The sequence below is a fragment of the Ptiloglossa arizonensis genome, chromosome 1 (genome assembly GCF_051014685.1).
Source record: "Ptiloglossa arizonensis isolate GNS036 chromosome 1, iyPtiAriz1_principal, whole genome shotgun sequence".
In the NCBI taxonomy this organism is placed as follows: Eukaryota; Metazoa; Arthropoda; class Insecta; order Hymenoptera; family Colletidae; genus Ptiloglossa; species Ptiloglossa arizonensis.
In genome coordinates, this window is record NC_135048.1 from 35,670,286 (window position 1) to 35,694,845 (window position 24,560).

At 56.7% G+C, this 24,560-nt stretch overlaps 1 protein-coding gene across 4 annotated transcripts in view; it reads right to left on the minus strand.

The window, feature by feature from the left end:
* Window positions 1-24,560, minus strand: part of Sfl (N-deacetylase and N-sulfotransferase sfl) — a 59,087-nt gene that overhangs the window by 11,210 nt on the left and 23,317 nt on the right. For 2 of the 4 annotated variants that reach the window (XM_076313650.1, XM_076313635.1), the window contains exons 2-3: window positions 22,841-24,355; window positions 13,946-14,143 (exon numbers count right to left, since the gene is read on the minus strand). In XM_076313650.1, coding sequence (XP_076169765.1) covers window positions 13,946-14,143; window positions 22,841-23,013 — 371 coding nt within the window. In that variant the 5' untranslated portion in view covers window positions 23,014-24,355. The remainder of the gene's footprint in view (window positions 1-13,945; window positions 14,144-22,840; window positions 24,356-24,560) is intronic. The other 2 variants (XM_076313641.1, XM_076313660.1) reach the window with 2 other exon arrangements.

A 24,560-nucleotide genomic window follows, 5' to 3' on the forward strand; every position in this document is an offset into this window, starting at 1 on the left:
GATGGTACGCGCAAACGCGGATACCGAACGACCGCGTATTCCTCCCGAGGTTTCGTCGATTCCGCGAATGACGAAACGCGACGATCGCGTCGGGAGGTTAGCGCCGAGAAGGAAACTCGATTCGAGGTTCGAAAATTCGTAAAACGTTCGAAAGCGATATCCGCGCGTCAACGATGCCCGAAAGACTTCTTCGCTCCGAGATTACGAGCGAAAGGACGAGAAACTTTCCTAAACTACTTTCAGCGACGCTTTTTATTCTTCTCGCGAGATTACGCGATAAAGCGAGCATCGCTCGGAGCGAACGCGTTCCTCGGAATGGAATAAATCCGTTCTCTTTCTCGCGTTTCAGCCCCGTCGCGGCCCTTCGTTCTCTCTCTCTCTCTTTTTGCTTTTCCGTTCCTGCCGGCATAAATGTTTCGCCGCGAATATTTAGACGAGAGGGGCAGCGATCTCGTCCACGGTGGGTCGCGACAATTTCAACCCGCTCGTTGCTATTGGATATTTAAAACGAGGACAACGATAAATACGAGAGAAGAAGAGAAAAAAAAAACCGAGCGGAATATCGATAAGAGGAGCACCGCGAGAGACCCGTCGTTATTGTTAAACGACGAAACAAGGACACTTTTATCGAAATCCCATTTACGCGGCATCTGAAACTGTTTCGAGAATAATAAAGCAATTACGCGTACAATACGTTCGTTCCTCTCCCGATTTCCTTCTCTCTTTTCGCTAACGCTCGAGCCGCTCGAGCCTTCGCCGTATGGACGCGAGGTGCGTTTTCACGGATGGATCGCCGATCGGAAGAAGCCGAAAGAGCGGGCAATCGGGCCAAGTCGATCCTTCCTTCGAGTTCGCGCGCAGCTTCCGTCTCTCGACGTCCATCGAGGTCGAGTTCCATCGGCCTTCGATCGAGGGTGTACGGTCGCGAGTCGAGACGACGGTCGACGTCGCCGCGACGGGGGTCGTTTTCGCGCAAAAATTCAAGGCTTCGCGGTCGATTCGCCGAAACGAATTGAAAAAATGATCGACGGTTACGAGTCGCGGGTTCGCGCGTCGCGGCAGGAAAGTAGCGGTTAACGGACGAGCGAACGCCGGATAATTCGGCGGAGCGATCGGTTCGATAATTGGCAACCGTCCATTAACGACGCCCCGGCAATTTACGGAGCCAACCAACTGTCATAACGAACCCCGCGACGTGGCTCTTTTGTTCTTGGCGGGCGTACGCTCGGGACGCGTGCACGAGTTCACCGAAGGATCCTCTCCTCCTGCGGAGAATTCAAAGCTATCGATCGTCGAAGCCGTTGAAAAACCCGGGTCCGCAATTAGGTCCGTCCGGCGTTCCGTTTTCGGTCCACGGTGACGAGGACGGCGATCGAGATCGCGCTCGTTCGCTCGAGAGTACTTGGCCAAGATCGCATCCTCCGATCGTTTCTAGCGCTGCAACCGGAGCAGTCACTTTCATCTTTCGCGTTTCGATCGCGTCCCCTCGACGGCGGTCCGCCGGCCCTCGCCAACGGAGTACCGAAAGACTTTAACCACCGAGTGCGAACCAATTATTTCTCGCGGGTATCTACTAGCTCGTTCTTTTTTATCGTTTCCGGGTAATCCGCGCGAGCGAGCTCGACGATCGAGAGCCTCTCGAGCTCTCGCGCGGAAACGAACGTCGATCGGAACATCGATCTCGAACGCGCGCGTCTCGCGCGTTCATCGTTCGCTCGCCTGCTCGCCCGCTCGCCCGCTCGCCCGCCCACCCGCGGATGACCGAGGAAATTATTCGCGTTATCACGGCCGAACGTTTCTAATCGCGCGACGCTGATCAAAAGTTCCGCTTTCGTTTCCGACGGCGCGTTCGATATTTTCCATTTTCCGGGCGATACGCGTTAACGCGCGTATCCTCGCGTTCCTTGCTACGGTACCGGGAGGATCCGCGCCGCGAAATCGACTACGAACGGCACCCTGTTCGGAGTTCCCTGGAAATTTTTAACGTCGGACGGTCGTCGATCGTGGATCGAGCCACGGGCGACGTTTCGGAAAAATCGAAAGGAGAGTTCGAGCGGCTCCCTCCCTCGTTTACCCACTTTTTGCATCGTCGCGTCGCGAAAAGTTCCATCGTTTCGCGTTCACTCTGAAATTACGACGCGAGGATTTCCAGCGAAGGAAATATTTTCACCGAAAGGTTTCGTGCTCGCGCGTTTTCATCTCGCGGGAACGACACCGGGAGGTAGCGGTATTCGTCCTCGTCCTCGGCCTCGGCCCCGAGGTGAAATAATTTACCCGCGGGACGTCGTTCCAAAGAAGTCGTACTCGGCTTGTAAATTCGTTCCGACGCGCGCCACCCTTCGACCCCGTTCGTTCCTCCCGCACACCCCTCGAGCCGTTCTGGGAAAAGAACTTTATAATTTTCGGGGGTCTTTCCGATTCGGCGTACCCAAATTACGCGGGCGGAACGAGGTAATGGGAAATTCCTTCGTCACCCTCTCGATCGTGCGAATATCGATCGGAGAAACTTTTTCAATCGTCCCGATTGAAAATATTCGCGATTGTTTTTCGCGCGGCGTCGAAACGAGAGTCCGAGAGCTTTCTCGGAAAATTTACGCCCTCGTCTTTCGATCGATCGATTCTCGAATTCGCGCGCGTAAAGGGGTCGGCCGACGGATCGGTGCGCGAATCGCTCGCATCCGTATCGAGCCGAACGGGTACGGGCGAGCGAGACGCGCGAAAATACGCGTCCCGGCCCGATTCGATGTTCCGCGAGGCTAAAAGGGAGCCGGAGCCGACTCCGAGGAATCTTCGAGGAAAACTCCGGGACGCGCGGAGGGCTTACGGCGGCCCTCTCTCCTTCCCGAGGCTTTATTTTACAGAGAAACTTCTTCCTAGGCGGAACGAAACAACGGGGTTTCCTCGTAATACCCGGTAGAAAGAAAGCGCGAAATCCTGGACATTCCGGAAATTTTGTCGAACACCGTCGAGCGACTTTGCCGGTCGGTCGGTTCGCGTTTAAATTCGAGAGGCGCGGGCCGGACCAGATTAGCCTCGAGTCGAGACGTCGAGACGTCGAGACGCGCGAACGCGGTAATTCTTTCCGAGCGTGTAAATCCGGATCGAAGTTTTCGTAGAGTTCGCGGATCGAAAACGCAACGCGAATCGATCGCGAACCGTGGTGTTCGTTCGACGGGGTTCGACGATGTTGATGGCGTCGGAGTAAAGCTCGTCGGAGAAGAAGGAACCTCGATGCGACCGGGACTCTCGAACCGGAATCGAATTATTATCGCTCGCTCGAAACCGTTCCCGTTACGGTGCATATTTACCACGCTTTCCCGTTAATAACCAGTTGCAGGGGAAAGTAGTAGACAAGTTCGATGTAACTTTGCCGCGGTATCGCTAACAAAGTTTCGCGCTTCTCGATTCCCGTCCGTCGCCTATTCCCGGAAAAGGAAACGGAGAAGGAAACAATTTCCTCCGTGGAAATACTAATCTTCCACGAATATTTTCGATCGATCGCCGATCTCGACGAAGATTTACCGGGTTATCGTTGTCGGAAAGAAAACGGGTAACGCGATTCGCGTTCGAACGAGAAGCTCGTCGTAAAATCACCGACGGAACCGAAAACAACCGCCGAGTTCGCGAAACGGGCAGATTCTGCTTCGTCGTGGACGAAACGACAAACACGATTTATTCCCAACGCTCGGAAACGAAGACTCATCGCCCTGGCTTCGACGGAGACCGAAGGAACCAGTCGGACGGGGTAAACGAGCAAAATCTGGAGTTGCGCGAATTCGCGAGACGAGCGTATCCCGCGGAAAGAAAGAAAGACGACGCGAGACGAACGGGAGAACAACGAACTGTGCGCCCCGACGGGCCAAACTCCGGGCCTTCCGAGCCGTTCCTAAGAATTTCGTTCGAAACCGAGCCATCGGGACCAATCGATCGCCGGTCTTCGAGAAGATTCGCGAACCCCCCGCTACTACGAAATTCGTTTCGAGCGAACGAGAACGACTCTTTCCACCGCGGCAGTTTTCTCGAAATTCTTTCGTACACTCCGGAGGGAAAATATCGACCGTTCGAGGTCACTTTGCACTTTCCTTCGTGGAAACGCGGACTCTCGGAATCTTCTCTTTCGTTTCACCACCGTCCCGATTCGTTCCGCGAAACCGAGAGCGGCGAAGCCCGTCCGTCTCCTGTTCCCGTCTTCCGGTACGCGTGTTCTCTTTCGTTCTCGCGGTCGTGTTCGCGAATTTTGCGCGACCGATGTACGCGTTTGTTCTTTCGCGCGCGGAACGAACGAGTCGGAAACAAAATTGCTCGCTCGCGGCTTCACCGACCGGTTTCCGACGATTTTCGCGGCACGGACAAGATCGGGCTCGTTGACGATTCTCGTCGGGATAAAAATCCAATTACACCGCGAAATGGATTCCAGTTTCCGCGAAAAGAGAACGGGATCTCGCGGTTTACGGACCAGAGGTATTCGGGCAGCTGTCCACCGTCGTTGCGCTTTTCGCAGGAAAATCGTTGGAAAGTTTCGATCCGGAAGGGATCGAAGCTCGAGAGCACGATTCGATCCGCGCACGGTCCGGTAGCTAATTCCGTAAGATCGATCGCCGAGCGAAACGCGAGCCTCGAGCCCGAAAGAATTTACACCGGATAATCGTCCTTGATCGTTTCAGCGCGAGCGTAATTTTTCCGGGTACCCAACGACGACGACGACGACGACGACGACGACGACGACGACGAGGAAAAAGTCCTCTCCTTCGAGGGAATATCCGTTCTCCTTGGTATTTGCGTCGCGGATTCCGAGGAAATCCTCCCGTCGAGCGCGCGTCTTTTTTCCTTCGGAGTTAACGGCCGACCGAGAAGCCGATAACACCGCTACTTCGCGCTTTCGGATTTTCTCGAGGTTTTTTCGAAGACGTCGCGCTTCGCTCTCGGGAGAGACGGACAGAAATGGAAACTTTCCGGCAGGAAGAAAGATCAAAAGCGCGGCACGAACTCGCCAAGGACGTAAAACGTCGGGCAGATTTTTCCTCTCGGTTCTTCCGCGCGCGCGTTCGCGAATAATGGACCGCGAGGAACGCCGATGGTTCCGGTTTCGAAAGAAACGACCACGAAGGAAGAACGAGGCGATACGTATCGAACGATCGAACGGCTCGTCGGAAGCCCTCGAAACCTACGAAATGGACCGTTTTCCCTTAATCGGCGAGGATAATCCGAGGGTCTTCGTAACGAGGAAATTCCGTGAACGATAACTCGGTAGTCGGACTCCGTAGTTTGCAAATTCCGCGTAGTTTGTCGTTCCATTGATCGGGCAAGGTCCGGCGAAGATCTTCGGTTCGCTCGACGTTATCGTCCTGTCGATACGTGTACAGGGCCACTGGCTGGCTGCCGCGCGTTTATCGACGATGATGCAAATCACGTAACGCGGCTGCGAGGCCGTTACGAGGAACGGCTCGAACCGATGACCGGGGACAGCTAATCGATACGAGTATTTCGGATCGTAACCGGAGAAAAAGCAGATTTACGAGCAGTTTTCGTACCGGCAAAATTTTCCACCGCGTCTCCTCTCCTCTCCTTTCGTTTCGTTCCGGTCCAAGGCACGACCGATCGAACCCGATATTTTTCGCCAACGAAAATCGAGCCGCCTCGATATCGAACTCCCGCTCGGCCGGGAGCTACGACCGATTTCCGATCGTTTCGAACCTCGATGGAATCGCTTCTCGAACGTTCACCGACGAAATTCCTACAAATTCCCGTTTCTTCGACGATTTCGGTGCACCCTAACGATCCGAAATTTGCGTTCGCTCGTCGCGTTTCTTCCTACAAAACGATACGTACGCGCCGCGTAACTATATTTCGATACCCATAGACGAACATCGTAATAGCGCAGTTCCGGCGGAGCAAGGGGCTTCGTTGCGGGAACCTCGAACCTTTCGTCCCGGTGTTTCCACAAATTTCTAGATTCTTCTTCTCGTTCCGAAACGTTCGAGGCGCGCAACTTTAACGCGTAAACGCCCAACGAACGAACGATAAAATTACGAACACCCGGTCTTCCTTCCGTCCAAAAGTAATTTCTACGAAACGTTACGCATTTACCGGATTAAAGCGGGATATCCCGTATATTCGAATTTATGCTCTCCAGCTACTCGCCGACGGAACTGATCAAAGTTTCACGAGTTAGGGGAGGGACGGGTACGCAGGCAGCCACGCATCCCGGAGTTTTCTATTTTCCACGATGAAACGTACGATAAATCGAACGGGAAGAGGGAAACGAGGAGAGAGAAAGAGGTACGGGGGTGAGTTTAAAATTCGCCGTTGACGAGACTGGAAATTAGCGCGGGAGCGTTGCCGACCGACAACGACGCAGTCGCCACGGAGTTAATGAGATTCGGGCACAGATGAAAGGGCCTCGGACGAACGTGGAATTAATGGAATTGTCGCGACGATGAGGTTCCGAATCGATTCCGCGCCGTCTCTCGAAACGACGACCCGATTCCGTTGAACGCGTGCCGCGAGGGACACGGCCGAGGGTGTTGCCTTTCCTTCCTTCCTTCCTTCCTTCCTTCCGTTCGAATATACCGATCGATCGCCGAACCGTTTTCGGACACCGCGGAACCTTAACGACGAATCTCGATCCATCGATCGAGATTCGTCGATCGATCGATCGATCTGTCGATGGATAACGATGAAATTCGTTGCCCACCGCAAAGGTAAACGTTTCGTTGCGAATCGGATACCGATCGTCTCCTCGTTCGACGAGTTTTTACGCGATAATAATCGAGGGGTATTCGGGGCCTCCGGTCCAAGGTCGACCTCTCTCTCTCTCCCTCTCGAATCGATAGGCTACTGCTTCGGAAATTGGTACCCCTCTAAGAATCGTAGATACACAAATGTCTCCGAGAAGAGGCGGAACGTTGCATACGAAATAGAAGAGGGTCGGCGGGAGGAGTGTCCCGGAGGGGACCGGAATTTTCCTTCATGAATAATTCTCGGTGTTCCTTCGTGCATTCGTTCCCTCGAACAGCCGGAACGCGTTTCAGAAATCCAGAAGCCGACTACAGCATCCGCTCGGGTACACCGAAGCCGGGCGTCGATCATCCGTTTCGTTTCCGCGAGCTCGGTCTCATCGAAATTCGCTCTACGTACCCGTCCCCGGGGGTGCAAATGGGCTTTAAGAGGGTTTATACACCTTGGCGCGCTGAAACATTGACGCGCTCTTGGTCCTTTAACGAGGAACGAGCAAAGGGGAGCGGAAATTTGCTCTCGTTCCCTTTTCCGTCCAGTTTCTTTGCCCGTTTCTCGCTAGCGGCCCGCCCCTCCCTACCCGCGAGACGCGCGTCCTTCTTTTACGCTCGTATCGCGGAACGCGTCTTTCGGAATTTACAATCGGATCGCGAGCGATCCGCGGAGGATCGACTCGCTTTCGCGCCTATCGGAGAAAGCGAATTCGCGCGGAATCGCGGGACGGACGGAGCTTGCGGAAGTCCGCGCTCCCTCTTCTTTCCGTTAAAGTCGAGCGAAGCGAAACTCCGGAGATACCCCATCGATGGGACGGGCGTTCGACGCCACCGAGTTTACGATAGGGAACTTGTTTCCTCGAGACGAAAGTTTACGCGTTCCGCTGCGAGCGAACCCGGATCGAGTTGATTTTTTCGGTGTCCAAACGGGAACGAAAACGCTGGATAATCGCTCTCGGATCTTTACGATCCCGAACCCTCGGTTTTTTCGTTCCGCTCGAACGCGCAACCTCGCGAGCTCGAAAAATTGAAAAAGTTCGAGTTCCGCCCCCGTACGAGGATTCCGCGAAATTTTTTCGTCGCCCGCGTTCGGCCGTTTCGCTTCGCCGAACCGATGGGAAAAGTGGGCGGAACGCGCCGTTCGAGATAAATTCGAACGGTCGATTTTCGGCGTTGTTCGAACCGCGAGCTACATCGTTGTTCGACGAAGGTCGAACGAACGTCGTTCGACGAAGCAGTCGTCCGACGGTCTCGCGTTCGAGTACTCTCGAAAGCGGTCGCTTCGCTCGCAAAAACGGAACATCGGGCAATGCTCCAGTTTCCAACGAAAAAGGCGAAATTGATTTTCGCGAACGAACCGCGAGAGGAAAGCGAGAGACCGAAAGAACTACGAAGCAAATTTGTTCGCGTTCGCGTCGGCGAGGATACGTTCCGCTCGCGCGGAACTTAATTTCCATCCAGCCGGCTCCTCCGGAGAAATAATTTCCCCGTGTCGCGCTCGAATTGGCGTTACCTCGAATTACGCGGGTCGTTCTACTCGGGGAACGCGAATTCCCGCTCCGGTGGCAAACTGGGAGCAGCTTGCGCGAACAACGATGCGATATCTGAGAGCGACTCGCGCCGGCTTCGATCGCGCCGATGAATCGATTCGCGGTATCTCTCGCGTTCGTATCGGCGGTGGTGTCGTCGGTTCCTCCCCGCGAGGATCGAACGAGGTTTCCGGCGATTCTCCGTACCGTCCGCGCGCGTACTCGAAACGCCGTTACCGTTTAACTTTCTAATTAGTCGACGGTCGCGGAACTCTCGAAGAAGCGCGATTAAACAAAATCGCGATATCCGCGGCAAGTTTCTTCGTACAAGTTTCCCCGTCGGGGATTTAGGGGGTCGAAACCGGAAAAGTTAGCTTCCGCTTAACCGGCCGGGGCGCCGGAGTAATTTTAAAGTGGCGCTCTTAAATCAGTGTTTACTCGGACCGGGGCTGCCCGGTTTCTCGGTTTCGCGGCAAATGATCCTCACGGGAGATTCGAGGAGAATCCGCGACCGATACACCGCTTACGGGGAATACGAAACGGAACTTTCGGAAATCTCGAGCAACGCGTTTTACGACTATTCGAAATTACGAACGAGACGTCGATCGTGATCTTTCGAGGACCTCGACGAGAGGGGTTCCGGTTCCGGTTCCGGACGGGCGACCGCGCGGCCCGCCCTCTTGGGCGCGCGAGGTTTCGCCAATTCCCGCGAAACTTGCTCTCCGCGGAAACTTGGAAGCGGTTACTCGCGGCAATTCGAGACCTCGATGGACGGTCGCTAACCTCTCCGGCTCGCGGATCGTCGTTTCTCGTCGAAACGCTGCCAATTCGTCCGGAGAACGGCCCCTCGAAACCTTTGGACAAAAGACACCCCCGGCGGCGTTCCGGCTTCGGTAGCAACGGAAACTCGTTCGTCCCTTGTCCGAGAACGGGACAGCCGACGAACGCTCCGTCGAAAAATCTTTCAAAGTAGTTTTCGATCCTCGGAATCGATCCTTCCGACAGCGAACAGGGAAAATCGAAGGTCGGTCGATTTCTATGGAGGATCGCGTAGTTACGGACAATTTCCATCGTCTCGAGACGGTTACGGTAGAGGACGGCGGTAGATCGGCGGTCAAAGAGAAAGAACGCCGCGGACGTAGGCGCGAGGGTGAGTCGGACGAAGCATCGAACGAGGGTCGATAAGAGGGCCACTCGGAAGCGGCGGCGAGGTCGGAGGAGGTTCCAAGGCCGGGATACAGCCGAGCGAAAAGAGGATAATATTCGACGTCGATACCCGCGGAGGAAGGTCGAGGAAACGAGAGCTTTGAACTCTCGGCCGCTCCATCGTCTGCCACCGAACCAACTACGCCAGAATCCTCTCGAGGCCAAAGCTCGGATCGTTCCGACGCGAAAAGGTCACTGACTGACGTTCCGCCCTGCCGGCTTAAGAAAGGCTTTATGAATTTCTCGTGCTTCCCTTCGCCTCGATCCCCTTTGCAACGCTCGCCTTCCTCGATTCCTCTTGGTTGCAAATGGGCTTTGGCGTCGATCGACGCCGTAAAGCTCGTCCTCGCTCCTCGAACATCGCGGAAAGAACGACGAGAACGCTAACGCGAACCCCCCTCCTGGTAAAGGTGAATCCTTTACCCTCCGAGAACCGGTTAACGCCCCTTACGATTTCGCTCCATCGAAACGTATCGCGTATATCTTCTCGTTCCGGACGAGACGAACCGCGACGAAAACGATATCGTTCGTCCGAGAGGGTACCGTTCCAGCCATTTTACCAGCGAAAAATCACTCGAAACGGCCCAACCTCGCGCCGGAACAATTATCCTCGAGTACGCCGCGCGCTACTTCCTCCGTTCGAGATTCCGCTCCACTCGTTCCACCTTTATTACGCCGTTTATACGCATCGGCTTTTATCCTACTCTTTTTTACGATTCGGGAAACGAAGGTTCTTCTCTCCCGTCGAAAGAAAACAGAGATTCTCCATTAACTCCGCGACACCGTCGACGCGACGGGAGTTCTAAATTATCCGCGTTGCGCGTTCCGTTGCCGGAGAATCTTCGTTCGAAGCGGTGAGTTCGGAAGAGAGGCTCGAACGGCTGGCTGTATCGGAGACGCATTAATTGCGCGATTTCCTCGCACGGGATCGTCGACGCGAGAGGGGCCGCGTAACCGTGAGTAAGTTTCGCGAAACGTGCAGACAATTAAGCCGCCTTGCTTCGCGAGACGTCTGAAGGATCCTTCTGTCGGGAAATTCTCCCGAGGGGAAACTGCGTCGTGGCGTTTTACAAAAGGAGAGACGAAGGATGAAAAGGAGAACCGTGCGATACACAGGAGGAGGACGGGGGCCGACAATAGAGCCAATACGTTGGAAAACTCGGCAATTCCGTCGACGTTTCCGCCCAGACAACGGAATACCGTGCGGAAACCGAGAGAGAGAGAGAGCGAGAGAGAGCAAGGAAAATTATCGGTCCTCCGGTCGAGTCGAGCGGCAATTTCCTCGTCTTCGAAGCGGATCGAAGGTATCGCGCCGCGCGTTCCTTGACGCCAGATTCGGTGAATTTTGCGTGTCGGCGCAAACGGACCTTGGACAATATCGCGTTACGACGGATCGCTGGCGGAAAATTGTGGAACGCGAGAGCGAAGCCGTTCGCGAACACGACCGAACCAAGGAACGATTTCGCGAACCAACGACTCGCCACCGGCGTAATCGAGCAGCGTCGATAATTATCACGGCGAGCGGATCCCATCGATTTCGGTTCTCCGGACGACCAGAGAGAAATTTTCCACCTCTTTCTCGCGGCCGAGGTCGCGTTCCTCGCGATTCTCGGCGGAACGCAAACGCGAACCGTAAACGTCCAAAGTGGCAAAAACGCGGACGTTTCGCGTCACGACTTTTCCAGCCGTTCGAACCGATTACGGGCTCGTCGAGATAATTAGGTGAAAACCGCGGGACGCGTTATTCGGCCCACTGGTCTCGGAATTAGTTTAAAATACGGCCTCTAATTGGCAAGGGCGGACCCTAATCTGCTCGACGTTCACCCGTAATTTGCTTCGATCCCGGTTAACCTATTAGCGGATCTGTTCCTGGTTTCCGGTTGGATCGACCGCGCGCGCGCGCGCGCGATTTCCCGGCGTTCAACTGGATCGAGGACGAAACGGGAAAAGCGGTGGAACCTTTCGCGAATCGAACGCGCGCCTCGATGTCCCGGTTCGTTCTCCGTTTCTCTTTTCGTCGAGAATCCGCTCGAACGATTTCTCGGTAAACACGTTCCGGCGTTCGCGATAAAATTATCCTCGCCGATCGTTCCTCCCTCGTCGAACTTTGTTCGACTTTTGTCCGACTCCTTGATCCTCGCTCGCGGAATCCGCTTTCCATCGGTAAATATTATCCGAGAAAACACGGCCTAGCGTTATTCCTCGATTCCCTGGCGAGGGTCCAACTGGAAAAACGGAGCGATATTTTTTTCACCGGTTCGTAAATTCCCCGTGCTCGGAAAACTAGGGAGGGAAAAAGGAAAAAATTCGTAAAAAACGAAACATATTTCCGAGCGTATGCACGCGTCCAGTCGCGTCCCGTCGCGTTCCGTCGCGTAGCGTCGGAAACTGCGCCGGCAGATACATATTTATTTCGAACGGAAATCCGCCAAGTCCGACCACTGTCGCTCGTACGTCATGTCGCGTCGGACACGAACAAGCGTCACGGAGGGACGTCGGTAGCTACGAAATGTCGCGTATTTACCAAGCCACGGTCAACGTCGCCGTGGGACGCCAACCGAAAGGGGTCGACGCCAACCCCGACCCCCGCGATACCCTTAACGACTCTACCGGTGCCCCGAGAGGGATGCCCGTTCTTACCGAAATCGCCGAGCGGACGTTTCGCCTCGCGGAACGATTTGCCGACTTCTCCTCGACCGGATTCGAAACGGAAATAACCGAGAAACGGACACGCGACCAGCGGACCGGGAGAAAGCCTCGCCCGGCCGATGCGGACTCGTGTCTATCGTCGAGCGAATACGCCGAGGAGAGGCTCGATCGGTGCTTCCACCCCGGGCGACGCGGCGTCGAACCTTTGTCACCCTCTGCCCGATCCGTCGCCCTCGACCGACTCGATGTCACGAGTAACCGGTGCTGTCGTGGCGCAGAATGCGTTACTACCGGAGGGAGATAGGAGGACGCTGAAAAATAACGAGGGAACGGAAACAGACGGAGAGAGAGCTCGACCCTCGATCGATATCGCCGGATACGTTCCTCTCGGATAAGAAACCGGCAGCTTCGTATCGCGCGGACCTTTCCGAGACGACCTTCCACGGCTCGCGCGAACCTTTCAAAGTCGAACGGTCCGAACGCGAACGGAATCGTTCCACTCGCGCGTTTCGTCTCCCCCTTCGATGTTCGCTTCTCCCGTCGAGCGGTTGTGCACGCACGATACGAATTCGGACACGCGAGCTAAAGTTTCCCGGGCGACAACGTTATCGAACACTTCCCCGGCCCGGCGATCTTCGAAATCCGTGTCGCTCGATCAAACACGCCCGTTCCACCGACGCGGTAGCCGGCGATCTCCGAAAACAAAATTTCCCAGCTCGGCCGCAACACGGATGGACGTCGATCGGCGAGTAGCCAGAGCTCCCACCCCCGGTCCCGTTCGGCCTCGCTTATCGATTATGAAATTGCACCGGATAAAGCAAACGAGAGGCCGCGCGCGTGTCGGTGGACGCGTACAGGTGCGCCGGTTAGCTTTCCGATTATCGGATGACAGGCACAGAGATGCGCGCGCGCGAACGCGATCTACCTCTTTCTCTCTCTCTCTCTCTCTCTCTCTCTTGCTCTCGACGATCGATCGATGCGAGGCGACGCGTCCCTTTGTTACTCTACGCGCTCGCGTTACACGCGACCACGGAACTCGCGCGCGCGCTCCCTCTTCGTTTTAGCAGGGACGTTCGCTTCGTTCACCTGTGGTTATCCGTCGCGCGCGGGGTTATCGTTACCCCTATCCCGGCCATCCGTCTCTATCCGTTATCCGAGCGGAACTTTGGCCCGGTGTTTAGCGCGCGCTAGTTCCGTGGCCGGGGATCGCCTCGCGTCCCGTCGAGCGTTCTTTCTCCCGTCGTTTTCTTCTTCGTCGAACACGCGGCCCCGGTGGCCGTCCGCGCGACCGTTCTTTCGCGAGGATCGAATTACCCCGAAACCGAACACGGGATCTCGACGCGCGGTTTCTCGCGTATTCGAGCGTAAAACGTCCGCGTCCCGAAACGCCCGATCGATCCTCGCTCTCGAGAACGCAGTCGCGACGACGACGGTCTACGACGATTACGATTCATCGGGCGTCCCCTTCATCGTCGATCGCCGCGGGCCGGTTCGTCGTCGACCCAGTTTTCGTCGACGCCGAGACGAAACACCCGCTCGATCCGCGACTGGCCGAAACTTTGAAAATTTCTCTTCGTTCCGCGAGCGTTGGTTCGAGAGCGAGCCGAAGAGCCGAAAACGAAGTCTTCGGTGGTAAGCCCGGAGCGTAGAATAGATCGGAACGAGGTCGTGTTTCGTTCCGGCGCGATGGAACGCTTCTTCCGAACGGAGAGGAAACCTACCGCGAGGCGTAGAAACGAATCGCGTTCCGTCCGCGGCGCGTTCTATCTCTTATCGCGTCCACGGAAACGCGGAAGCACGCGCGGGAGCTATCGCGTTCGGGTCTGCACTCACTTGATTCGATTAGAGACGAGCAGCTCGGCTATGTTCTTGCCCAGCATCGAGTACAGGGTTTCCACGAAGACCAACACCTTCGGGTCCGTCCTGAGCCGAGCCTCGCTGCGATGATCCGGCGCCGACGGCAGTCTCGTCGCTCCTCTCAGCGTCGAACACCTTATCGCCGGTTCCGGCCTAGTGTCTCGATGGATCAGGCTGCAACGGAACAGAGGATGGATCGTCGACCGGAGGATTTTCACCGAGAGGGGAATCGAACGATTTTCCCGATTCGAGTTCCGTTTCGTCGAAAAGAGTCCCCGAAACGAGCCGTAGATTTCGAGAAAACTTTGACGCGCAACGAGGGACGAGGTCCACACCGTGGTCCTCCTTCGGCCCGAATTCCTGAATCGAGATCGCGCGCTCTCGGAGTCGAGGAACCGCGATGCGTTATACGGTCGGAATTAACGCGTCGTCGGCCGCGTGACTTTGTCCGATAAACGGTCGACCGTCGACCGTCGACCCTTTGCCGGCAAGTCGGAGTCGATTCGCGATCGATAGACCCGGGCTCGCCACCGAACCGCTTATCGACGATCGACGATCGACGATTCGAGGGTCGCGGCGCTCGGCCGTCGAAGGACCTCGGTTTACGATGTTTTCGCTCGACGAAGTAACTCCGAACTATCGCGCGCGCTCGATTCGCGCTCGTCGGGGAAGCATCTTCTTCCGCCTCGTTAACCGCGAACGCGGCTACCCTCGGAAATCGAACGGAATCGAGTTCCCTCTCGCGGGGAGCGAAATATGCGTTCGTGATCGAATCGAATCGGTTTCGCGCGCCGCGTAAAGTGTTCGACGCGCGGAATCGCGAGGACGAGTCGCGGAAAAGTGACGGTCCGTGGCGAGGAGGGACACGGTGTACCTCGAACTCGATCAAGGGGGAGCCTCGCGACGGTAAGAGATCCACGGTGCGCGAGCTCGCCGGAAAGCTTTCGAGCACGCCGGTAATCCGGGCCGAGAGATACGGAACGTCGTTCCATCGTGCATCACGGCGCGGCTGCATGCCCGAAGTAAGCCTATTAGCGCGCGGGCTTATCGGAGGATGCCGTCCGACCCAAATTTCGCGTTCCTATTGGCCGGAGGCGCACCGATCCGCGGATACGCTTTTAACGGGAATTTACGACTAGCCGCGCAACGCCTCGGTCTTTGGTCGAAAACGGGGAAAATCGAGGGTTCCTTTTTTCTCCGAAAGAGGGATTTCGATGCCGTGTCGCGTTGGCGGTTCTCCGCGAGAAACGGTTTCCCTCCGGCGAGGAATTTCGAACGCGAGGACTCGACGATCGAGTAAACGCGCGAAACACTCGGTCGTTTCGAAAGCCGTTATTTCCCCCGCGTTCGGTTTCCACGGAGTTCGGTCGCGATTAGCGAAATCCGCGCGTTGTCTCGCCCGACCGCGTTGATCCCGCTTCCGTCGCGCGGTGTTTGCGGTGCGCTTAACGGCACGGTTCGACGGCCGAAAGGAAAATCGTAAGCCGTTCGCAAACTCGGCGCGGATCCATCGTCGGCTTCGTTCGTCGAAGCGTTTCGAGAAAGCTCCGCGCGGCGAGTCTGAGTCGGGACGAGGGACGATCGTCGGCAACGGCGACCTCGATCGCGGGCCGAGGAAGCGTCCCGATCTCGACGCATCCCGTCGTCCCGAATCGAAACCGCGAAAAGTTCGTTCGTTCGGTTCCGTTGGTCGAGAAGGACCGAGAGCGGCGATTTCCTCGCGGCCGTAAATTCGCCCGAACGATTTCTCCTTACGTCCAAGTAGAATTTTCGGCTCTCTCTTCTCTCGTCGAATATTCCAATTTCACGGTGAAATCGGGGAGGGCCGCCGCGACGCTAATAAAGGGCCCCTCGAGGGCGTCGCGAGACCCTCGAAAAGCAATTTTAGATTACGGCCGCCATTGTCGCCTATCGACGCCCGATTAAATTACACCGAGAATTGCTTTCGACTTTCAACGCGGCGAGAAAGAGAGGGAAAGGGATCGTACTTTTCGCGCGGATAATCGAATTACACCCGAGGCGTTTTCGCGATCCCGTTCTCTTCCCTTCTTTTCCTCGAAGGCATCCTCGGGCTTCCGGACGAAACACCGTTTCCGTCGGTCGCGTCGGGGGCGCTCGTCGATCGAGGGAGTCGCGATCGATTCGACGCTCGGTCTCTTTCCGGAGGAGAATCGCGAAACGGGCGACGGAGGGGCCGAGTCGTTCGCGGTAAGAGGCCGAGTCTCCGATGGAATTTGAAAGGGAAACGACGCGGCGAACGCTACGCGCCGTTGTGTCTTTCGAGTTCGCGCCTCGAAAACTTCCGTTACCGACCGTTTGCAACGCTTCGCGCTCGAGTTCCTTTTATCGCCGGTATTTCGCGTTTTCTTTTCCTTTTCGGAGAAGAGCTCCCGAGTACCCGTTGCCGCGGATCATCGAGAAACCGCGATACGCAGCGATCGCGAACGAGAAGAAATCGTCGAGGTTGGAAATGGAAAACGGATCGTTTTCCGCCCGCACGGTTTCGGAGTCCAAGTGCGCGGGAACTTTTCGCGTCGCGTCGCGTCGTTTCGTCCTTTCCCGTTTCTCGAAACCGAACGACGGAGGAAATTGGTCCTCGTCGACGAATCGACGAAACGGAATCGCGAGATTCGCGCTCGTTCCTTCGTACCGCGTTTACGAGCTACCCACGAGGGAAGTTTACGGCGACGGACGAGAACAATTTTTATAAGCGAAGCAACCTTTCGAGGAAAAGGTAGGTAGGTATCTCGGCCGTTCGACACCGGGAGGACGCAAGGGTTCGCCTCGCCGCGAAAGACTCTCGTCTTTCGAAAACCTCGGCGACGAAATATTTTCGGAGGACTTTGCGGTTCATCGGAAGTCGGAGCCGACTCGTTCGCGCAACCGCGATATTAATACGCGCGGTCAACGGCTGTGAAAGTTGTCGAGACGGACCGACGATCGCGAATAGCTCAAAGATATTATTACGGGAGTGTACGCGCTCGCGGACCGATATTTTCGGGGCCGAAAATAACGTCGGCGTATCCGTCCTCGTTATCGTTGCGTCACGGTCGAGTAACCGCGAGACGACGCGAAAATTACTCTTCGGATCGTCGCCAGTCGAAGAGGAACGGAGTCGCGGAAAGTCGAGACGAATCCCACGGGCTCGCGATCGATTCGAGCCCGTACGCGAGAACGCGTCGACCGAATTACCGAGCGTTCGAAGAATCGAATCGACCGGCTCGAGGCACCGTCCTCGGGAAACGATCGAGACCGATTCCTCGGTTCCCTTTATCGCCGCGCACTCGAGCCTCCGAATTCGAAAACGTTCGTCCGAAGAAAGAGTCGACTCGCCGCCGTACCGGGATATCGAACCGCCGAGCCGGAAACGGAACGATTTCGCGCGACCCTCGATCAGACGAGCTCGCGATTCAAAGCCGAGCGAGTCCCTCGGATCCTCGGGAAAGACGAATTTAATATACTCCGGAACGGAACGCGCTGCACGGGATTGAGAAATATTCCCTCGAAATCGCGAGTATTTGCGCTCCGACGGTTCCGACTCCATCGCGAACGCGGAACTCGATACCGCGAGCACGGAGGAACGGCAAACTTCGATTCTCGATTCGTACCGGGTGCTCGCGACTCGTACGGTAACCCCGAGGCTGCTCGTCTCGAACTCGATCTCCGGAGAAACAGAGCGAGACGAGAGAGAGAGAGAGAGAGAGAGAGAGAGAGATCGAAGACCGTCCCAACGCACGTTCCGAACGAGTAATTTTTGTCGCCTCGGAATCACTTTCTCGCCGGATGCCGATCGAGCTCCGTCTTCTCTTCTCTTCTCTCGCGAAAGAAAAACCCTCGAAGCGTTTAGCGTCTCGTTTGCGAAAGGAACGCGACGAAACGGCCGCGGTCGCCGATGCGAAAAACGAAACCGCCATCGATCACCCCGCGATCCGACCAATCCGAGCGAGAGAATCCATCGCGAACGATGATCGATGGGAGACCGCGCCGCGTCGTCGTTCGACGAGAAATTAACGAATTTTCGAGTTTTCCAACGGGCAACGGAAAAAAATCGGAACGGAAGGAAGGCCGCGCTCGAACGAATCGCGCAGTCGCGTCGCGGAAACGATTATTCGCGATCGCTCGCGCGCAATTAGCCCGTTCGAACGGGGCCGGACGATCGATGGTTCCGGGAGGGCGTAGAAAAATCGGTATAAAATAGCTCGACGCCGGGACGCGGTGTAACGAAGCGAAAGCATTTTGCCGCAACGTTTATTTCGTCCAATTACATTTGGCAGCTGTACCGAAACTCACCGGCGACCAGCCCGGATTCCACGGGCTTGTTTATGGACTTTCATATATCAGCCTTACGAGCACTTAACGGAAAGAAATGGCCGCGATCTTTCGTCTCTGATTCGGTCGCTCGGCCGCTCGGCCGCCGGTTGTATCCGCTTCGAGGAGGCGCTGTTTTTCGCGCGGAGATTTTTCCGGCTCGGCGATAAAAACTCGAATCGCGGCCTCCTGGCGTCCCGGCGTCGCGAACGAGAACGAGAACGAGAACGAGAACGAGGACTATCCTCGAGCTCGATCCGGCACCCTTCGAAGACCGGTCCGCCTCGGCCCGCTCGAGCGAAATTCAACCGGAGAAACGTTATTGCGCCGCGGTCGAGCGAGATGTATCAAAGTCGAAGCAATTAATACGTCGTCAAAGAGCGCGCCAGCCGCGTTGGAACGCGAGCAATTTCCAAGGCCGAGAAGACGCGGGACGTTACGAGCCGCTGTTACGGATTCGAGCGAGTACGCGCCTACGCGTACGAGAGAGACGCGCACGGGGAGAGAGAGAGATCCAAATTCTCGACGTTGAAACAATTAGGCAGAAACGCCTCTAATGACGTAGCAGCTGCTCAAATTTGGCTAGGAAAATTCCTCGCCGCGTTAACCCTTGATCTTCCTTCGGTCTAATGCGCGTCGCGCAACGACCGTGCGGACCATTTTGCTCGGTTACTCGCAAAGATAATTCGCAAACTCGCTCCGCACGGTGTCGTCCCCGCCGATCGAATTCGGAAGGGTCGGTCGTTCTCTCTCGATCTTTCGCCGCGTTCCTCGGTCGAACGAGCGTTGGAGAACGAACGGGGGCTAAACGACGAAAGAACCGCGACCGTCCCGCTTTATCTCGTTAATTCGTTTCTCCGCTCGGTAATCCCGCGGGACGCTCGAAGATTACGCGTTAGCGTTACGGCGTAAAATCCAACGAGCGTTACGTATCCGAGTAAATGCTCGCGCCGGTGCGAGGTTTCGCGGAGATCGGTCCGGTGATTCCTTTCGAGGGTAATCCGGCGCTCGCAGCGCCGCGGAAAATAAGCTTACGGGGAACGTCTCGCCGGGCTTCGAACCTCGGATCGGGGGAGCCTCGATCGAGACCGCGATCGTCTCGCCGAACCCCGAGCAACGCGGAAACGCAATATTCTCGGAGCGAAAAGTCTATCGAATTTCAGGAAACGCGAAATCACCGGTACGTCGATGACAAGTACGGCAAAGTCGCGCTCGAAACGCGAAAGAGAACGGCCGATCGGTGGGAAGCCCCCCTAAACGCAGCCGCGTATCGACCGCGTTTACATCGAGGACTACCTAGACGCCACGAGGATCGCCCGACCCTCGAAATTCGGTCGAGGGACGAACCTCCTCGCGACTTCCCGAATCGTTGCGCGTGGCTACTCGCGCGATATAAAAACGGCCGGTGCTGGTCGATAATCGAATCGAACGCGATCGGCGACCGTCCATCGAAAACGGCGCGATTCGTTCGCGCGTACTATATATAGGAGCGCGCTCCTCGCCACACGCGTGCCGTCCACTTGGCCGCGAAGAATTATCGGGTTCCATTTCGCTCTCCGAGTTACTCGGCGGCGAGCATCTGTCCGTTGCCCGACTCGACTCGGCTCGGCTCGGCTCGACTCGACTCCACCCACGCGCCCGCCGCGTTCGCATCCCCCGTTGTCCTTTCGGTTCGTTTTCGGCTCGGCGGTCCCCCGCATTTGTCGCGTTCCGCGTTGGATTTTCGATACAGGACCACCGACGCGGCAACACCTCGCCGGAATATCCCTTTCGATCGAAGATCTCGTACGCGCGATCGTTTTCCGATTTTATTTACCGGGGCGGGCCGCGCGATAAAACACACGCCGAGGACTCGATATCGCGCGACTAATATTTTTATTCGATCGAGCGCGACTCGGGCGCGACTCGGGTGCGCGTTAACGTTCCTCTCGCAACGGGGCTATTAATTCTTCGAGAGGGTTATCCGGTTCCCGTGAAAATGCATTTCGCGTATCGAGGGGTCCGTGCGCCGCTCTCCCTTTGTACGTCCGTTTCTCGCCGATTCGTGTTACGCGCGGTGTATCCAGTGTAACGGAAATCCTGCACGGTCGTATACACGCCCCGGGTATATTTACACCGGAATCGATGAGAGTTACGAGTCGACGTGGCCGTTGGTACGGCCGGTCCGAGGACGCCCTCGGGATCGACGGAATCGGGCTCTCGCCCCTACCGAAGCAACGGGATATCTCCGTTAACGGCCGCGACGGAACCGCTTTCCCGTCCGGAGCGATTCTCTCGATAACGACTTTGTCCGAGGTTTCGAACGATAGCGGGATTCGGCTCGATTCCGTCTTCGATCGTCGACCGAGAGCGCGCCGCGTCAACGAGGTCGCGGTTTTCCTTCTCCCGCGAGCGACGCGCGTGCACGCACGAGTATCGCGCGCTGCGCGTCGAACGGGAAACAAAAACTCGGGAAAACGCGCGACGCCGACTCCCCCCTTACCCCCCCCCCCCCGCCCCCTCGGTCGAGAGCCAGAAATTGCGCGCCAAACTACGCAGACACGTTTTTACCCACGAGACGGCGTAATTACGAACCGATTTCGTTGGAGAAACGCGCGCTGGAACGTACCGAGACCGCCAGGATCGCGCGGAACTCGCTCGGAATCGCTCGAAAAACCCGTTGAATCCGTCCGCGCGGATTCTTCGCCCGTAACGTGTCGATACGGGGAACGAAACGAGGGCCGGCCGAACGGATACTCGAGAATCGAGTATCGGGATTCCTTTTGTTCGCGAGCTTCGAAATACGCCGCGATCCAACTTTTTCCTTTTCTTTCGAGACCGATTCTTCTTCCTCCGCTTCGAAGGAAAGATACCGCGACGAAGGCGGCAGCGATTTTTCCGAACACGGGGAAACATCGCGAATCGCGAATTCTTTGTTTCCTCGCGGAAACGTCGGGAGCGAAGTTTGTTCGCGGAGCAACCGTGTACGGAGCTTCGCGGGCGCGCGAAACTTGGAAAAGTTGAAAATTTCGGGAAGCTCGGTCTTCCGCGGACGTTTATGCTCCAAGTTTACGCAACTCGATATTACCTCGACAAGACGGATGTTCGGAATAATCGAACTTCTGCCGCTGAACAAGCACGATGAATAATGCATCGCGCGACCGCGCGCGTTCGCGCCGTTTCCGATACGGCCGCGATACGCCCGACGGCTCGAAAATTATCGACTTTCGAGCCATGGATCGGACGAAGCCTCTTTCTCGTTCGTTTCCTCGTGGCGGAGAATTCGGACACCGGAGGTTCTCCAGTTCCTGCCGAACGAACGAGGCCTCCGAAGGAGGCGTCGCGCGAAAGGCGCGTGGCCGATGGAAAGGAAGGGACGCGAGGACGCGAGGACGCGAGTCGCGTCTACCGCTCCCGCTCTTAACGCCGTCCTAAGGCGGCCGGCCGAGAGGAGATGCTCGAATTGGCGCTGATTGGGATTACGACAAACATCCGGCCGCAATTCGCGTCCCACGATCGAGAACGCGCTTCTCTCGGCTCGGTGCGAGACCCCGTAACGAACACGCTCGACCGTCGGCTTTCTCGATCTCGATCGGTAACCGCCCTTTGAACATTCGCCGATCAAAGGGGACGCGAACGAGTCAACGGTCTCCCCGATCGCAGACGCGCACCGTGTCGTCGTTCTTTCGATTCGAGAGCTCGAAAATATCACGGGGACCGAGATGCCGATTCGATTTCGGAACTCGGGTGGCTCGCGCGCGAGAGGTTCGGTGCATCGAGATGCTCGAGGAGCGACCAACTCGTGCCCCGGCATCGTCGATGCGAAATTACGCGTCAATGTCCGCGCGAGTGTATTAGGTTTCGTGATCGACGACGGTTTACTCCGAAGGTACGATTGGTCGCGAAACGGTCATAGGTTACCCGTTAACATCGATCCGTGTCGGGCGAACCACGGCACCGTATCGATTAACGGAAAGGCGCGCGTACCCGATAGGGCAAACCCGATCGATCGTCGCTGGGTCGTCGTCGGTTCGACGAGTACGATTCGCAAAGCTCCGAGTCGATCGGAACGACGATCGCGGTACGGTGACGCAACGTTTCGCGGTTTCTTCGCCGAAGATTCGAGTCCTCTCTCGGTTTCACCTGGGTCGAGAGAACGCGGCGTCCCGACCGGCGACTCTCGCTCGTTTCGCTCGCTGATATTACCGCGCGATCGAGATACAGGTGTCCCCGAGGAAAACGCGCGCGCTCCGACAACCGGCAGCGACTATTTCGCCCGTCGCGATTACAACGACGCGAAGCAACGTCGTATTTCCAAGGATCGCGCGGTACGTATTCGAGGGTCGCGTTCGGGGTAGGTTCGACCCGCGGGTTTATTCCTCGGCTCCGATTAACCGTGGTCCCGGCGGCGAAGAGCGGAGAAAAATTGTAATCGGACTCGGCGTTCGTTCAAGGTCCAGGTACGCGTTCGCGGATTCGACGTAGCTCGCGAGGCCTCGATATTCGACTTGTCGGAATATCGGAGTAAACGGAGTAAACGGAGTAAACGGAGTAAACGGAGTAAACGGAATTCGGTGAACTCACCTGGCCAATGGACTGCTGATGATGTAGTGCGTGTAGTAGAATATGCTGGCGACGGAGACGAGAAGCAGCGCCGCGACGCATCGCTTGACCGTGGCCTGCTTAACGACGCAGCGCGGACCGACGGCGCTTAGTAAAGGAACGCCAGCCTCGACCGCGGAAATCTTCATCACCATCGTCTCATCCGACGGCGTTCGTTGCCTCTCAGATTAGCCCTCGAGTCTTTCTCCTCGGTCCGTGGAAACGCGGCACGGACCGTGCGAACGATGGATTCACCGATCGTCCGTGGCTCCTGGAAAGTTTCCGGTTTTTTCGCCGGGCATCGGCTTCGTTCATAGTCGCGGACACTCCTCGAGGCAAATTCGGGCTCGACTCGGCTGGAGTCGTTTCGAATCCAGGATTCCTTCGAACTCGAATCGGTCCGAGCGGCTCTCTTTCGAAGAAGGAAGGATCGGTCGTCGAGCACGAGGACCGCTCGATAAACGTTCGCGACCGATCGAGCGGGGAAATCCCGCTCTCGGTTGGTTTCGCCTCGGGACCAGGAATCGGCCCGGAAGGGCCACGATCGCCGCGAAACGATCTCTTCGCTCCCTTCGACCCTCAGATCGAAGCCGAAGGATGCTCCTGGATCGAAACCCCTGACCCGTCCGCGAGACAACGACATCGACGAGAGTTCACGAGCGAGGAGCCGATCGCCACTTGTTGCGTTTCCAAGGGTTTCGCACCGCGATCGCCATTTCGCGAGCAGCACGGAATCGCGCCGTCCATCGCGATCGTTTTTAACCCATCTGGGCAAATTTTAATCGAATCCGTGGCTCTCGAGCTCTCAACGGCGCGTCGCTCGATCGGACGACATTCTTTCGCTCAAGCGACGATCGACGTTGCGCGTTCTCCTCGTTGCTCGTTCCAGACCATATCGCGATTTCTTCGAATCGGGTCTGCGAGGAGGAGAGGAGTTTTCGAGGGCAACGTCGACGAACCGGCCGGACTCGCGATTTTATATTCGTCCGGCTCGAACGCTCGCGAATCTTCCTCGGCGCATCGCGGAAATCCGGCGTCTACTTCCGGTGTCGTTCCACGGTAAGCTGGTTTTACGGCTGGACCATTTGTTACGGTACACACGACCGCCCCAAGATACCGGAGCTTGGCTCCTAGACGCGCGAGCAAACCTGCTCGCTCGTAAATTTCGAACCAAGGTCTTTCTCCTTCGCCCCTCCCTCTCGGCCCGCGCCTCGCCTCGCCTCGCCTCGCCTCGCCTCGCCTCGCCTCGACGAGCCGCGCCGCGCTACGCCGCGCCGCCCCGCGACGTATCGTATCGTATCCTGCTTCCTTCTCCTCGATGCGCGCGTTTCGCGTCCCTTCTTCCCGGTCCTCCGGTTCCACGGCCCTCTTTCGGCCTGTCAATTAAGGACGATGCAAAGTTACGATGCTTCCTGGCCGGAACGATTTTCGAACGTTATCCCTATCGCTCGTATCGATCTTGTCCGCGCAGCGTACGTGGATCCTTGGTTTACGAGTCTGCAACAGTGAACACGGAATGCGAATTGAGAATAGTGCGCGGAGCAAACGCGACGCTCGTACCTCCTCGGGAAAGAAACGATCGCGCGCCGTTCCGACCCTCCGTAACCGAATTACCGGAAGATCGCCAACCGAACGATCGCTACGATCGCTGCGACCGCGAGACTCCAAAGCTAAAGTTGCTCTCTCCGTTGACCGATATATC